General features: G+C 33.3%; 3 protein-coding genes across 3 annotated transcripts; 1 reads left to right on the forward strand and 2 right to left on the reverse strand.

Annotated features, from left to right (window-relative positions):
* The first annotated feature begins 474 nt into the window (after positions 1-474).
* LOC124931018 (nitrate regulatory gene2 protein) lies at positions 475-3,861 on the forward strand. The gene is made up of 5 exons (XM_047471402.1): positions 475-1,677; positions 1,751-1,828; positions 2,050-2,252; positions 2,820-3,043; positions 3,126-3,861. The coding sequence occupies exons 1-5, from the start codon at positions 888-890 to the stop codon at positions 3,736-3,738; spliced, it is 1,908 nt and encodes a 635-aa protein (XP_047327358.1). The 5' UTR covers positions 475-887; the 3' UTR covers positions 3,739-3,861.
* A 118-nt stretch (positions 3,862-3,979) lies between these two features.
* LOC124931317 (PLAT domain-containing protein 3-like) lies at positions 3,980-4,786 on the reverse strand. Its single transcript, XM_047471753.1, has 2 exons — positions 4,583-4,786; positions 3,980-4,515 (listed from the first exon to the last, which is right to left on the reverse strand). The coding sequence occupies exons 1-2, from the start codon at positions 4,682-4,684 to the stop codon at positions 4,036-4,038; spliced, it is 582 nt and encodes a 193-aa protein (XP_047327709.1). The 5' UTR covers positions 4,685-4,786; the 3' UTR covers positions 3,980-4,035.
* A 1,855-nt stretch (positions 4,787-6,641) lies between these two features.
* On the reverse strand, positions 6,642-9,096 carry LOC124931318 (putative ribosome biogenesis protein slx9-like). The gene is made up of 5 exons (XM_047471754.1): positions 8,768-9,096; positions 8,570-8,631; positions 7,951-8,018; positions 7,410-7,549; positions 6,642-7,000 (listed from the first exon to the last, which is right to left on the reverse strand). The coding sequence occupies exons 1-5, from the start codon at positions 8,785-8,787 to the stop codon at positions 6,790-6,792; spliced, it is 501 nt and encodes a 166-aa protein (XP_047327710.1). The 5' UTR covers positions 8,788-9,096; the 3' UTR covers positions 6,642-6,789.
* Positions 9,097-17,029: the final 7,933 nt, after the last annotated feature.

A 17,029-nucleotide genomic window follows, 5' to 3' on the forward strand; every position in this document is an offset into this window, starting at 1 on the left:
TATTTAAATCAAAAAAAAAATTAAAATATTTGTTAATACAATATTTTAATATTTCATTAATATATCATTAATATATTAGGTCGGAAATAACCAAATAATGGAATTAACATGATCTCCCTCATGGAATCAATACTATCTTCATAGGGAAACAGTCCTTTAATTTTTTTTTATACTGTTAAAGAGGGGATATGAATCCCAAAACATTTAAAAATTAATAGAAGGTGTTAATTAATTTAAGTTATATCCCTAAGTCATAATATTATTTGAATAATTTTTAAATTATGAAGTTAATATTAAAAAATAGAGAGCAATAATAGAATTCTTTGAAATATTTAATACCCAAAGCTATTTCTTTGAAAAAACACACTTCTTCTTCTTCATAAATGAAATCTTTATTAGATTCCCTTTCTGTATATGTTTTCTTGTCTTTTTTGATTTTCCTTTCTCCCATTTATGTTATTCAACCATATATTATGGCAATCTTCACCCACTTTTTCTCTTAACCCTTTGAAAAGCATTCCATTTTTTTCTCATAAACCCTTTATAGACTTTGATTTGCCAAGCTTTTGGGTTTTTAGTTTAATGGTGAAGTAAGTAGCACATGACGGCTACTACTCTTTCATTCATGCTTACACAGTCACATACACCTCTCCCCGTATGCTTACTTTTTGTGTGTGTGAAACAGAGAAGAGACACTTGAAGAAGATGATGACTGGTTTTCCTTCTTCTCTAACCTCTAGCCGGATTCCGGTAGCCACAAAGTTCAGATAATCCTCCCCCTCTTCAGCGTTTGAAAAGGAGGAGCATTTCGCTTCTGGGTTTTCATTTCATTAGTTGGTTTTTCCCTGTTTCGGATTTCTGGTTTAGGGTTCTCTCTGTTCTTGTCAATGGGGGCTTCTGATTCAAAACCCGGAAAGACTGAACCACTTATGCTATGCAAAGAAAGGAAGAGATTCATCGAACAAGCGATTGATTCGAGGTACGCTTTCGCCGCCGCGCATGTATCATACATTCAATCTCTCCGAAACGTCGGCGTCGCTCTCAGGAGATTTACGGAGGCTGAAGTACAGAAAGAATCTTCTTCTCTGACCCCAACTTCGACAACCGAAGTTGACAAAACCCCTTCTCATTCTTCATACCCATCACCATCTCCATCTCCATCCAACTTTACTGCTGCCGATTCCCCTCTTTCACCTCCAGTCTCTAGATTGAGTTATATGAAATCATCTGTTGGAAATTCGGTTTCTGTAAGTGTTGGACCTTGTAAAAATGGGTACTTAAACCACTCTGAATCAATGTCATTTTCAATGCCTCCACCACCTCCTCCTCTACCAGAGCCAGGATCCTCTTGGGATTACTTTGACCCTTCTGATGATCTCGAGAGTTTCAGTTTTATGAGAAATGAGGAATGGGACGTGGATTTGGATAATGTTGATTCTGATACGGAGAAGGTTTTGAACAAATCATTGGTTCCATTAGTGGTGAAACCTGCATTGGAGAAGAAGGAAGTAGAGGAAAGAGAAGATGCCAGTGAATTCATTACTCATAGGGCTAAGGATTTTCTTTCTAGTATTAGGGATATTGATCATAAGTTCTTTAGAGCATCAGAAGCAGGAAGAGAAGTTTCTAGGATGCTTGAGTCTAATAAAATTAGGGTTGGATATTCTGTTATGGATGGTGAGTTTTCAAGAAACCACAACTTTTCTTCTTCTTCTTCTTCTTCTTAACTTAATGTTCTCTCTTGTAATAGGGAGGAAATCTTTAGGAATAAATGCAGCTTTTCAACGTTTATGTTGCTCAAGAAGGAGGCCTGCACTTGTATCACATGGTATGTTTGTTTCCATTCCTCTTTTTGAATCTGAAAATCATAGAAATAGCAATACAAATCCAAGAGGATTGAACAAAGGAAGTGGCTCGAAAAATCTAGCATTTCTTTAGTAGAGAAAAGAGCAATTTGAGGATGCTTTTACCTTAAATTTCCACATTGGTAAATTCTTTGAGAGGTTTTTAACTTTGTTTATCCTATTTGAATTTATTTTTACATTGTAGAGACTTCAAAACCTGGTATGAAGGTTATTACATGGAAGCGAACAACTTCTTCGAGATCTTCTTCATCAAGGAACCCTCTAAAAGATGATAACGATGATAGTGGAAGTGATTTTATGGAGGATTTTGGCATGATTGCTGGAAGTCACTCTTCTACTTTAGAAAGAATGTATGCTTGGGAGAGAAAACTCTATGATGAAGTGAAGGTTAATGTTTCAGAAAATCTTTTTCTTCTATTTATTATTGTTCTATGATTACTGCTAAACCGAAAAGTGGACCAAATCAAAAGAACTGAAAACTTAGATTCTTGAGTGCTTTCATCCTTAACCCACAAAAGAGACAACCTCAGAAACGATCCCAATCTCCATTGTTTACACAAGGACTAGTTGTTTACCTTGGAAACACTTGGATACATGAATTCTGGATCTAGAAACGTATTTAGATGAGATTTTTGGAAACACCTGTAGATGGAATTAGAAAACGTCGATATATTTCCTTGGAAACACTTTTTTTTGTCAAGTATTCCATCTTCATGTTGATTTAAATGAGATAATGTTCTAGACAACAAAAACACAGCTTCAAGTGTTTTCAAAGTTGGATACAAATAAAATTATAAGTATTTCCAAATGGGTCATTTTTTTTCTTTCCCATTTATGAACTTAGCCAATGTAAGGAGAAGTCTACTAACTCCGGTTTGAATCATGAGTGGAGAGTTCTATTTTATTTTATTCTGATATACTTGTCGTGTTTTTGTTTTTGTGGTGAGGGTGCAGGCCATCGATTCCATCCGGAAAGAGTACAATCGGAAATGTGATAAGCTGAGGCATCAATTTGCCAAAGGCTTGAAGAGTCAAATAATTGATAAAACGCGGGCAATTGTGAAAAATCTCCATTCACGAACCACGGTTGCTCTCTTCACCGTTGATTCAATATCGAAAAGAATAGAGAAGATGCGCGATGACGAGCTGCTTCCACAGCTTCTCGAACTGATTCATGGGTAAGAACACAAATTTTATGCACTCATTTCAAAACTCTTTCTATTTCTGGATCAGAATCGTGATCCAAATGATCTGTTGCAGTTTGATTAGGATGTGGAAATCAATGTTAGAATGTCATCACAGCCAATACATAACCATTTCACTAGCCTACCATGGAAAAAGCTCAAAAGCTAACGACCCTCAAATAATGATGCTTCTCGAAGAAGAGATCGAATGCTTTGGCGTAAGCTTTGTCAACTGGATTAACTGTCACACTTCATACATCGAAGCTCTCAACAGCTGGCTACAACATTGCGTATTGAAGCCACCCGAGCAAACGAAGGGAAGAAGAATGGCATTCTCCCCACGTCGGCTTGTGGCGCCTCCAATTTTCATTCTCTGTCTCGATTGGCTGGCTGGGATCAAGGCTTTTCCCTCAAACAACGTGAGTAAAGCTGTTGAAGACTTTCTGTATCAGCTGAGACTCGAAATGGAGAAGAGGGCGGTTAGATATGATTCAGTTGAGAAAGAAGAGAATGTGGTTGATGGGTTATCAGGAGACTTAAGGTGTATACATACGAGCTTGGCAAAGCTTTTCGATGGTCTTCATAAATTCTCGGAGGCATCGCTGAAGATGTATGAGGATGTTCGACAAAAGAGTGAAGCTGCTAGAAATATCTACTCAAGTTATAAGCAGCCTGTTGTTAGATTCTGATTGAAATGATGTTTGCACTTGTAGGAGTGACATACAATCTTTGTTTTGATCTTTGCTCATAAGATTGTATCTATTAATTGGAGGATTTGAGGTATAGAATTAGAAGCTTATGAACTTGATTTATAACTTTATTTTGAATCTAATTGAAAAACAATTTTGAAATAGAGATTCAGATGCATGTACAAAACAAAGTAAATATCAATTATTACTCAACCGATTCATATTAAAGTTGAAACAAAATATTAAATATATCTCTAAAGCTCATAACTTTAATGAGAAATACAATCCCTGGTCAATTCATATAACAGAAATGACAGACTTATCTGGACCGTTGATGATTCGAACCCGTTTTCCAACTGTCGGGTTCGAAACATACGGTCCACAATAATCACGAATAGCAGTAAGCTCATAAGGAGAAGTATCAGTGGCAAGCCATTGCTCAATCGTGAACAGTTGCTGTGAGCAACCCATGTGAGGTCCAGTAGCAGTTACCTCGACATAGTTACAATACCAACCGTGATTAGGACCCGACCCGTCCGATGTCAAATTCAAAGCGCAAATTGGAGCATCCAGACACGGACCTCTACCACTGAAAATATCGAGGTTCCCTCTTTCGAAATAATCGTAAGCTTGACCCATTAACCCGCCCCATAACTCGATATCGTTGATTCGGATTCCCCACCCGTCTCGATCGTAAAGCGTTGCGCTCATCTTTGAATTTGTTCCTCCTTTAATTATTGATCCAGTTCTTACGTAGAGACTGTACACACAATCATCCTGTAATTCATGATCCATTTCATTCATTAGATATACAAAGAAAAGAAAGAAAAAAAAGAAAGCTTACGGATCTGGCAATGGTGGCGGAAACAGTAGCGAAGATGATGATGAATAGATGAAAGGAGGATGAGAAGAAGAAGTTGGTATTATTGATTACTCCAATTGCCATGGCACTTTCCTTCTTTATGTATTTTTCTCTCTTTTTCTCTTCCACTTCACCTTCCTTTCCATTGTATATATATATTCTTAGATTCAGTCCTCACATGGTGTACGGATACAATCAACCTATTGGGCTTGTTTGTTCGATCGATGTATTATTAAATTTTATAAAGAGGAGGGATAGAATTGGGGAATTTAGTAAGGTAATAGTTTGGCATCACTATAAAGAAAGTGAGAGGAAAGAGAGAAATTATTTAATTTTTTCAGCGAATAAAATTATGCCAAGCATTCTCTTACCAAATTCCCTCATCTAATCATTTCTCTTATACAAAAAGAGTAATTTGAATATTATGATACATAATTAAGTATTTAATATTTTATAATGACTAATTATGAGTTGGGGTTGAATTTGAACCAATTTTATAAGATTTTGAGAATATGTAAAATATTTAAATATTTAAAAATGAAAACTCAATTAATCAAATTCAAATATTAAGTATTTTATATTTAAATTGTTTTAATAATATCTAAAATTAATATGAAATAAAATATATTCAAATTATTATACTTTTATATATTAAATATATTGTTTAATAAATTTAAGATATTGAATTATATAATTAGATAAATATAATTTGACATATGAAATATTAAATAAAAATTAAATATTCTTTTATTTTTTTAAATTTATATATTAAACAATTAATTTATAATTTATATATATATATATATATATATATATTTCTCATTTAGATAGGAGATAAATTTGAGGAAGAAATGAGAGAGAAAATATGATATTACCTTCACATTTTCTCTTATAGATAATCTTATTAAGATTAAATAAGATATAAATTTTTTATATATTAAATTTTTATTAAATAAATGATCAATTAATATTTTGGTGTTTTTTTAGAATAATATATTTAGTTGTTTCAACTTTTAAAATAAGTTAAATATTTTTATTTTTTATTTTTAATATATTTTTATTTAAATCTTAAAAAAAAATATAATAATAAATATATTTGATCAAATAAATTTATATTAAATAAATTATTAATATACTAAATTAATAAGTCATTTCATGAGTTTAAAATTTGAATAATTCATTCCAAATTTTCAGTGAAGAAAGAAGAAATAACGGATTCATATTTACTAGGGTAAAAAAAATTACGGATATTAAAGATATATGGAAAATACTTTACCGGAATATATATCGAAAATATTGATTTTAAGGTATACTGAAAAAAATGTAAAGTATGATAAAAAAAAAGGTAAAGTATGATACCAAAATAGTATTTATAAGTTAAAATATATATATAATATTTAAAAGGAAATAATTAAATAGATTTAATATTAATTTAATTATAAAAATATAATTTTTGAATAATATTAAAATACAATTATACTGAAATTCAATATATGTCATTTTTATCCTACCAATAAGATTGATTTTTTTGAAGTTAATATATTTTTTTAGGTATTTTTTAAAGAAATATACCTACCATACCAAAATCAAATTTATGCATTTTTTTTATACCGAAATTAAAATATATCGAAATCAAGGTAAGGTATGCATTTTTTGTATACCGAAATTTTCGATAAGGTATAAAGTACAGATAAAACATTAAGATATAATGTATCGATCCACTCTTAATATTTACATATATTACAATAAAAAAATGACTAAAAATAAAGTTAGAAGTCTTAAATGACATTCAAAGTATGAGTCTAAAACTCACAAAATCTGAAGAAAAAAATTCTTAACCCAAACAAACAAAATAAATTACATAAAAAAATTATTTCTATATTTATGATAGAAAAAATCTTAACCTAACAAATAAACAAACAATTTTATTGAAACATTGATATTGATTTAGTTGTTCTTGAATAGTTATAAACACCAACTTTGAAAGATTGTCATGTTTTAGCTTGCTAAATTAAAAAAATATCAAACTCTACAAATAATATGACAAATTTGATCAAATCCAATTAAAGAGTAATTGTCTTGATGCTTCAATATATCAAAATCAAAATCTTCCAACATTTTATATGTAATTTTTAAGAACCTTTGTTGGATTAGAAAAGATTGCATATAATTTGCCTTTTAAAATACAATCAGAACTCCATCAATTGAGGTTTAGATGAAATGGCTTTAGACCTTTTCTTCTTCTTGTTCTTCTTTTTGTCATTGCTGCTACCTTTCTTTCTCTCAGGTTTCTCTTCAGCAGGCTGTGTACTCAGCAAGTGCTCATGAATGGATGCCAGTGGATTTGCCTGATAACTTGGATCATTCAGAATGCTATTCAATCGAACTGTTTCTTTCAATCTGATGAAGATCAACAACCCATTGTCAGACATCCATTACACTTATGTTACCAATTAACCCTAGTTGTAGTTGCAGCCATTTTTTAAACACAAATCAAGTTGAACCTTTTGGATATCATATAATTGTAATTCAAGAGTGACAATGGTGGAATTAAAACTTAAAAAACCATATATTTCAAATATTAATTATAAGTAGTAAACAAACAATGGATTTGAAGTTGAACATTCAATTCCAAATTCACAAGCCTAACTGCTTGTCAAAAGACCCAAGAAGTACTCTTTTGTTGATTTATGTTTAAAAAAATATTAAAAATAAAAATAAAAATATCAAATATTTTAGTTGATGATTGAATGATTAGTATAAAAGAAAAACAAGCCCTAGAAACTCTAAAAGCTAGTAGTGTACTTACACCAACTGTTGTCTAGCTCTGCAATTCAGTAATTTTGGTGCGGCTTGCAGTTTTGGAGTCGACGTCTTCAATTCTGGAAGGCATTCTATCAGAGTTGATAAATCATATGCTTTCAACTTATTCTTTCGCCTTTTAGTTTTCTGGGGAGATGAAAAGAGCGCTTTTGTTCATAGCCACTTATATAATATAAACTAAAGGAAATATTTTAACACCCAACATAAAAGTAAGAATTGACCAACACACAATAGCCTGCAAAGAAATTGCTATATGCAACAATAGATATATTTCAAAGCCCTACAAATACGAGGTTTAGAAACGGAGTGTGTATGAACCTACAAGAATGTCCAACATGGGTACACAAATAGTGGAAAGAATATCATATTACTCAAACATGAAATACTGAGACATATTTGTTCTGTGGCTCAAAAGTTGAAAATTGTCATAAGAAATTCATTCACAACTTAAAACATCTCATACATCATACATGTCAATACTTCAGTCTATGAGAAAATCAAACATGAGAAAATGCTGCACTACTCACCTTACTGATACTTTTTTGAGCGCCTGAATCCTTCCGCACACTTAATGAAGCGACAGTGTCTCTAACATCTGAAATCACAAAATTAGAAAAAAGAAGAAACAATGTTCATAAAGACAAATCGACAATGTCCATTATAGAAACATGTCCAGTGCAAACCCTGGAATTTGAAACAAGGCGTGCAAGTTTGATCCTCCGTCTAATCGTGTTGATTGTTCGATCAAAAAAGTTGGCATAAGATAACTCTTTGATTAGCAAACATAGAGTTCGAAAAAAAATAAAAAATAGCATGCAACACAAAACTCCACATTTAACCCAATGACCACATATATTGGCTTTGATCTTGCTCGATATGATAATAGTATAAACTATAAACACAAATGATTATGCACAGGCTTACTGACAGACGTTCAGCAGCTCAATGGATCATTAAACTAAAACACTTCAAATGCAGAAGGAGATATATAGATTGAGCACCCAATTTTATCAAACTAAACCAACCGGGGATATTGAATATTGTGTGGACTACTCTAATGTTAGTGTACTGTTTTCATCTAATGTAGTTCATTCTGATGGAAATAGCGCGAATATAATAGGAATCGAATAATGACAACTTGCTTACTGGTATAGAACTGAAGCTTCTTGTCAAATTTCTTTTCAGCTCGAGTTGATGATTCTTCTGGTCTGAGACAGAAGTAGTATTTCAAGCAATAAGAAAAAAAGAAGGAAAAGCAAGTGAGTAAAGGAACGAATTGCAGATAACTGATAGTGGAGCATGTAAATTGTTGAAGTAGTGTATAAATTAGTTAGTATTGTATACCTAGACCTTGTCTTCCCCATCTTAAAGGATTTGACTACCTTGAGACGACGAACAGATAGAAGAATCTGATTTGAAGAAGCCGAAGATGAGCTTTTCTCTCCTGAAAGGTAGTAAAAGATATCTTATCTGATGACGATTAAGACGCGACGCCAGGTAGAGAATAGTGGTCGGCTTTGGACGGAAATAAGTCGCGTCGGAAGAGAGAGACGCTGGGAGAGGCAGTTGGCCGGAGATGGAGAGATCGAGTGCCAAGAATAAGATGACTAGATGAGTCGCCAAGAGAAAGAGAGAAGAAATCTGTAGAAGAAGAAGAACAAGGTTAAAACATAACCTAATTACCATTCCAACCCAAAAATATTAAAAAGTTCAATATATAATTTTAATATAAAAATATCTTTTATGTTCAAATATAAAATATAAAATATATTCAAATAACTAAAGGGAAATTTGATGAAATGGCCCTCATAAGTGGCTTAATTCCAAAAAAGGCCCGCGTCTGCTAATGTTTGCAAAATGGGCCTTTTTGCCCTGCGAAATGTCCATTTTACCCCTGTAATTGCACTTACTCGAATTACACTTACGCGAATTACACTTACGCGAATTACACTTACGCGTATTACATTTACGCGAATCACACTTACGCGTATTACACTTACGCGAATTACACTTACGCGTAATATGTAATATGCGTACATTGAAAGACGCATATTACATATACGCGCATTATGTAATATGCGTCTTTCATACTATATAAAGCCTAATTTTGACCCTCATTTTAAATCTCCAATTTTTAGGGTTCTGACTCTCTCTCAAACTCTATCCCCTTCGATCCCGCTGCTCCTCTAAGGTAAGACATTCTCGTCTCAATGCCTTTTATGTATTCTAGGATTTTGAATATTATCCAAGTGCTATTATGTTGGATGAGGATTTAGGGTTTTAAGTAAATCTTACAAGTTTATCTATGTAAATGACAATCAACAACACATGGGTTTGTACTTCATTGATCTATGGAAGTAGAAGTTATACATTTCGACGGATATGGAAATTGAAGAGGAGAATCCGACGGAGCTTAACACTCTCAACATCGGTAGAGGATTCGCTAGCGTAGGCAGATTGATGGATGGAGTAGGCAGAAAGTCAGATTGGACGATGAACCATGAATTCAATGCTCATTTATATTAAAAACATGCTCTTTCATTTTGTCTTCCATCTTCCATTGATGATGAACCTATTCCTATTTTGATCTTCTAGAAGGTGCATCCATATATTTTCTGCCAAATTTTTCTTTTGCTGCAATTAAGTAAATAACTTAACATATGGATTAATTACTATGGTACACATTTTCCATTTCCTGGTTTTTTGAAATAAATATAATTTTTAGTTTGTTTGAACATTATTTTCTATTATTGCAGGAGATTCTTGATGGAATTGAGTTTGCTAGGGGTGACTCCAAATCAACCTGGGGTTCTATGCGTGCAGCAATGGGGCACCCATAACCTTTTGACTTGAAATATGTTGCTATTGGGAATGAAGACTTGGTTACTATTCAATGATATTTTTTTATTGAAAAAGATCCATATTTTATGAATAGTAATAAAATATGTTAGTATTCAATGATCTGCGAATGTGAAACCATCAAATGGCAAAATTCTAAAATGAAATGCATAATCTATTTGAAATTGCGAAAACCTATGTTGTTTCAGGGAATTACCTCCAGTTCTATTCTGCCATAAAACACGCCTATCCAGACATCCAGATAATCACAATTTGTGACGGTTCTTCTCAACCATTGGATCATCCAGATGATTTTTATGATTTTCATGTAAGATAAGTAATTTTGTATAGATTAGAATTTGAACTGAATATTCTTACAATCTTCCTTCCTGTTATTAGATTTTTTTGTTAATAAATTGATTTTCTCAACAAATTTATAACAATGCAGATGATGTCTTCTCTAAGACTTATAAGTTTGATCAAACATCACGAAATGGCCCAAAGGTACGCGCTAAATCTTGTCTTATATTTACTTAATTCCATAAATATATATTAACAAAAAGATAACTGTTGCAAGAAACATTTAGATGGTTCTGAGGCCGACTCTATTATTTCAGGCTTTCGTTAGTGAATACGCTGTGACAGGAAAAGATGTTGGTCAAGGAAGCCTTCTAGCAGCATTAGCTGAAGCTGGATTCCTTATTGGTGTAGAAAAGAACAGTTTTTTTTTTATATAATTCTAAAAAAAGATCATTAAAAGCTTGCCTATAGATGATAATACTTGGTTATATGTAAATATAGTTTTTTTCCACTAATATGCAAAAAAATGAACAAGGAGGCAATTATATATCTTCTTTGCTTTTTCGGATTTTTAACCTTTCTTTGCTCGCCTTTGATACTTGAATGCAATGATGTTGTGTCAATGGTCAGTTATGCACCTCTGTTTGTTAACTCCAATGATAAAAAGTGCATATGTTTTATTTGACTCTTGTCTACTATAATACTATTACACTAATGATGGTGTTTATATCAAAATGATAACTCTATTTTTTTTATATGATCCCAATGAAGAGTCAACATATTTTGTGAAGGTAGTACATAATGGAACACATAATCTGGAACAACAGATTTAAGGAGGATTTCACCCATATATAAGTTCGTTGCAATGTGCAGCTGGCTCCAATCCAGAGTGTGTTTGATAACATAGACACGAAAATAGATGTAATGATCTCCCCGCATTCGTTTACATGTTTAGACTTGACAATTGATCAGTTTAACCATCTGCATACAATATCAGACAACGCCACTGCAGTCAATACTTTCAACATGAGAAAGACTCAATCTATCTTACTCGAAATACAGTAATAAAATTGTGGGGATGTATAACTATGATCACTACAAAGTAGTTAATTAATTATATATATGTTTGAATTCTTTATTATTGATTGTGCCTCTTGGACTGCACTGCACAGATGCATGTTTATTTTATTCTATGGCTGTTGTTTATGTTTGAATTTGAGAAAAATATCTCATACTAATTTAAGGGTCAAAATTAATCTGGTTTCTTTTAGTACTTCCACTTAAAAGGCAAAAAATATGTAGAAATGATCTCAAACCAGTCATTCTGGAAAATATAAAGGCAAACAAGAAAATAGAATTAAGCCACAAGCTTAAAGAAAAGATATCACTGTCATAGTAACATTTTTAACAAAAGATCACAAACCAGATGAACATTATCTCACATTATGATTGTCTAATGTAACATTTTTAACAATGTTATTATTACAAATATCATATGACAGAAATTACTTGGTCGGTCGGTGTCTTATGAGTTCACACAGCTAATAAGTAACTTCATAAAGTCTTAGCCTGGTGGTCAGTTCATTTGACGTCCCCCAAGGAGATGGACATGAAGGTGTTGATTTACATTCTGCTAGTCCATCATTAATCACAACTCTAAAGCCATCTTCAAGGCCTTCATGCTTGGCAACAATTTTGGCAGTGCACATTAGTCGGCCAAGAATCCCACAGTGCCTCTCCTCAGCCTGACAATAATATTAAGCAGCTATCTATTAGTTTTTCGTAGACTTCTGTTATTATGCAGCTTTCCATCTAGAAGGGTTAAGGTTTCGAACAAATTCTTTTTTTCTTATATAAAAATACAATTTTTTAGCTTGTCCAAGTTATATGCCCATTTATTCTTCTGAATTTCTTTGGGAGTGAATGAAGCAACTAGGTTCAAAAGAAAATATAGTCAACCAAACCAATCCTTGGATTTGCACTAAAAAATGAGAATTCCCCATCAAATAATTGGTTTAGTTTAGTTATGTTGTCATAGGACCACAAATGGAAAGTTCTCAGGGTCATGTGGGCTAGCCTAAAAGACCCCAAAAAACTAACAAAATAGTTAGTTCAGTAAATTTATGAATTTTTTAACCAAAATAGTTAGTACCTGAAGCAAAAACGACTTCATCACATTAACATCATAGACGTTCTTAGTAATCAGCCCCTCGATAAAAGCCACGCCAAGGCTTTGGAACCTTTCTTGTCCTGTTGTGTTACATATCTGCAGGGATTGATTACTATACTAAGAATATTGAGAATATAAATATATAACAACTTGTGTAATGAAAATTGGAAGTAGAAGTGAGACATTTAGTCCATCACCAAACTGACATTTCCATGTTCAACTTATTAAAAAATGAAAAATGAATATAAATTATCATCTAGCCATTATATCAAGTATATAGGACCATATTGGCATATTCAACATAAACATTTTGTTCATTACAAATCATTAGGTGTTTGAATCCCGTTGTTAAACCCTAAAGAAAATGGCACAAAATTTAACCTCATTATCCTTTTGTGACCACCAAATACATTTTTTTAATGTGTTTAAGGATTTTAAAAAAAAGAATCTAGTGCTGACATTACATACCAATTAAATAATCCAATCAAAATCTAATAGTGAAGAAAGCTGACCTGCAAAGTGAAGGCTCTGTCTTCAAACTTTAAATTGCTGAACTTCTTTACTAAGGAAATCAACTCCAATGGTAGCCTTATACTGATTGCTAAACTTACGATTCACATACTTACAGAGTCGAAGCAATAAATAAAACACTAGACAAAGAAATACATCAAAGAACTTCAACAAAATAAATCATTATCAGAATGTAGGGTACCACATGATTCTTATTGATTCATCAATGACGTCTTCCCAACCTACCAGAAGAAGATGAAAGATATATCCATGTCAGCAAATCAAAACCTCGAACCTTAATATACAAACGAAATCAAAAGTTGAAATTCTACAGAAGGGCATGTTTTGACCAAATTCAGAAAATAATGTTTCAGATCTACGAGCAGACAACATGATATCTCAAATAAATGATTCGAATAACAACATATTTCAAGTCAAAAGGTTATGGGTGCCCCATTACTGCACGCATAGAACCCCAGGTTGATTTGGAGTCACCCCTAGCAAACTCAATTCCATCAAGAATCTCCTGCAATAATGGAAAATAATGTTCAAACAAACTAAAAATTATATTTATTTCAAAAAACCAGGAAATGGAAAATGTGTACCATAGTAATTAATCCATATGTTAAGTTATTTACTTAATTGCAGCAAAAGAAAAATTTGGCAGAAAATATATGGATGCACCTTCTAGAAGATCAAAATAGGAATAGGTTCATCATCAATGGAAGATGGAAGACAAAATGAAAGAGCATGTTTTTAATATAAATGAGCATTGAATTCATGGTTCATCGTCCAATCTGACTTTCTGCCTACTCCATCCATCAATCTGCCTACGCTAGCGAATCCTCTACCGATGTTGAGAGTGTTAAGCTCCGTCGGATTCTCCTCTTCAATTTCCATATCCGTCGAAATGTTTAACTTCTACTTCCATAGATCAATGAAGTACAAACCCATGTGTTGTTGATTGTCATTTACATAGATAAACTTGTAAGATTTACTTAAAACCCTAAATCTTCATCCAACATAATAGCACTTGGATAATATTCAAAATCCTAGAATACATAAAAGGCATTGAGACGAGAATGTCTTACCTTAGAGGAGCAGCGGGATCGAAGGGATAGAGTTTGAGAGAGATTCAGAACCCTAAAAATTGGAGATTTAAAATGAGGGTCAAAATTAGGCTTTATATAGTATGAAAGACGCATATTACATAATGCGCGTATATGTAATATGCGTCTTTCAATGTACGCATATTACATATTACGCGTAAGTGTAATTCGCGTAAGTGTAATACGCGTAGGTGTAATTCGCGTAAGTGTAATTCGCGTAAGTGTAATTCGCGTAAGTGTAATTCGAGTAAGTGTAATTCGAGTAAGTACAATTACAGGGGTAAAATGGACATTTCGCAGGGCAAAAAGGCCCATTTTGCAAACATTAGCAGACGCGGGCCTTTTTTGGAATTAAGCCACTTATGAGGGCCATTTCATCAAATTTCCCATAACTAAATTAATTTGATATTATGACTAATGTTTTTATTATTATAGATATATGAGTTTGATTTTACATTATTGTTTAATAAAAAAATATATATATTATATTATTATTATATTAGATATATTTTATTTTATTTTATTTAAGTAATTATTTTAAAATTAGTTTAAAATATATTAAATATATAAAAATATAATATCCAACCCTAACAAAATATAGGTAGGCCAAATTTAAGAAATAACCTAAACCCGATATCCATAATCTCGGACACATGCCACTAGTATGTCTTAGAGACATCATGTCTCCAACTCTTCAATACCGAAGGAGGAAAGTCGCACCAGAACCTCTCATAGAGAGTGATGACAAAGTCAGAGAATTACTCCTGTGGTATATCCCATCAAAAAGATGACTTACATGATGGATGATGAACCCATAATCACGCTTATGAGCTTGGAATGAGTCACCTCCTACTATAACCACGACTTGTTCAAACAATTCAATCGTGACTTTATGCCCCTTATACGGGAAGTTTCATCGTCATAGACAGGCCAATCGACCACAAGGCCTATGTGGGATATCTGGAGAAATGACACAACGCTTCCTAGACGGGAGTTCCGAAGGAACGGAAGAATTGCATAACTGTCATGATTGAAGAATACGAGCATGTCAAAAAGAATGAAGAGTAGGAAACTTCTAGTGCTGGAACACACTACAGTAGGACCTAAAGCCTACAACTTTTGTCTTTACATTTTTCCCTTTCGACTCTCTTTATAAATATCAACAAGAGAGATCACATGTAATAAACTTAACGGGTGTTTTGGATAACAACTCTATGTTTTGAATAAGGAGATGTTCATTCCCTAGGAATAATTTTACATGCATATGCATTGAATTATACTTATGTTACAATTGCAAGCCCTCACATTTTTCTCTTCGCAACAGTCCACGACTACAACAACCAATATTCCCCCCAGAAAGAGAGATCCGAAAGTCGAACGCTTCATACGCCACCATATGGCCAAAGAAAACCCCAACATCTGAAACTGTCTCTACGACCGAATTTAGGGAAATGAAGGCATCTTTTCAACATGTGACAGAACAACTCGCGCTGATCACGAATGCTTTAGCTAATAAGCAAATATCGTCCACATCCCAAAACATGCATTCTTCTCAATTTCCTATTCAATTTATCTCGGTTATGTTCACTCCCATTAATTCCCGTCCTCTTAACCCTTGAACTCAAGAGGAAGTCTGTTTCTACGAAGACTCCGACGGAGATTTCGACCCAAAAGCACATGCCTAACATGGGATACCCGAGAAAGAACTCAACCCCATGGGACCACATGGCAGACCAATTCTGGTAGTAGAACAACCACCTTCTACGGAATATGAATTCCAGATGGCTCAAGTTCAAGCCATACATGTCGAAATACAAGCCCATCTAAACAAAATGGAAAAGGAAAAAAGAACAAAGGAACACTATGAATGGAAGGATGCTATGAAAACTGTTGAACGAACAATTATTCCATTAAGTGTCAAACTACATGCCATATCCAAATACATCGAAAAAAGCGACCCGTCTGTTTTCTTTAAAATGTATACGTTTGTCATGACCCCATTATGACTTGGAGAATTGACAATTCTCTATCTATTCCCCCAGTACCTCGATGACGCCACTTTACGCTGATATCACTAGCAAAATGCAGTATTTACAAACTATCGAGGAAATGGCAGTTGCGTTTATAGAACGCTTCTCCATCCACCTCAATCTTGAATGACTAGAGAAGAGGTTGAAGAATATCAAATAAGGAGAAATTGAATTTGTTTTGTATTCATCGAAGGATGGAAATTTGTTACCGAGGAAATTGATTCCCTCCCAAGCGAACAACGACAGATCAACATGATCTTGGAAAGCGTTAATTGACGATATTATGTTGGATTCGATGATGTAATCAAGAATGAAAATAAAAAGGGGAAATCAATCAAAGCTTCCCCACCTCCAAGTTAATCCCAATAAAGGAAAAGATAGAAGTACACTGGGTAACAACTACATGGTAGAAACGTCCGTCTCAAAAGGTGAGCCCAAACAAGCCTCCACCGACTAAAACTAGCACATCAACCCCTACTAAACCTACAACTCCCAAGGTACCCAAACCCCTAGAGTCTTTGACAACCTAAGGATGCCTTTGAGTCAAGTAATGAAGAGTCAACAAGAAAAGAATATGATCAAATCCCTTACCCTAAGAATGGACATACCACTCTTAAGAAAGTACAAAAATGCTTAGTGTGATTATCAC

The sequence above is a fragment of the Impatiens glandulifera genome, chromosome 3 (genome assembly GCF_907164915.1).
Source record: "Impatiens glandulifera chromosome 3, dImpGla2.1, whole genome shotgun sequence".
In the NCBI taxonomy this organism is placed as follows: domain Eukaryota; kingdom Viridiplantae; phylum Streptophyta; class Magnoliopsida; order Ericales; family Balsaminaceae; genus Impatiens; species Impatiens glandulifera.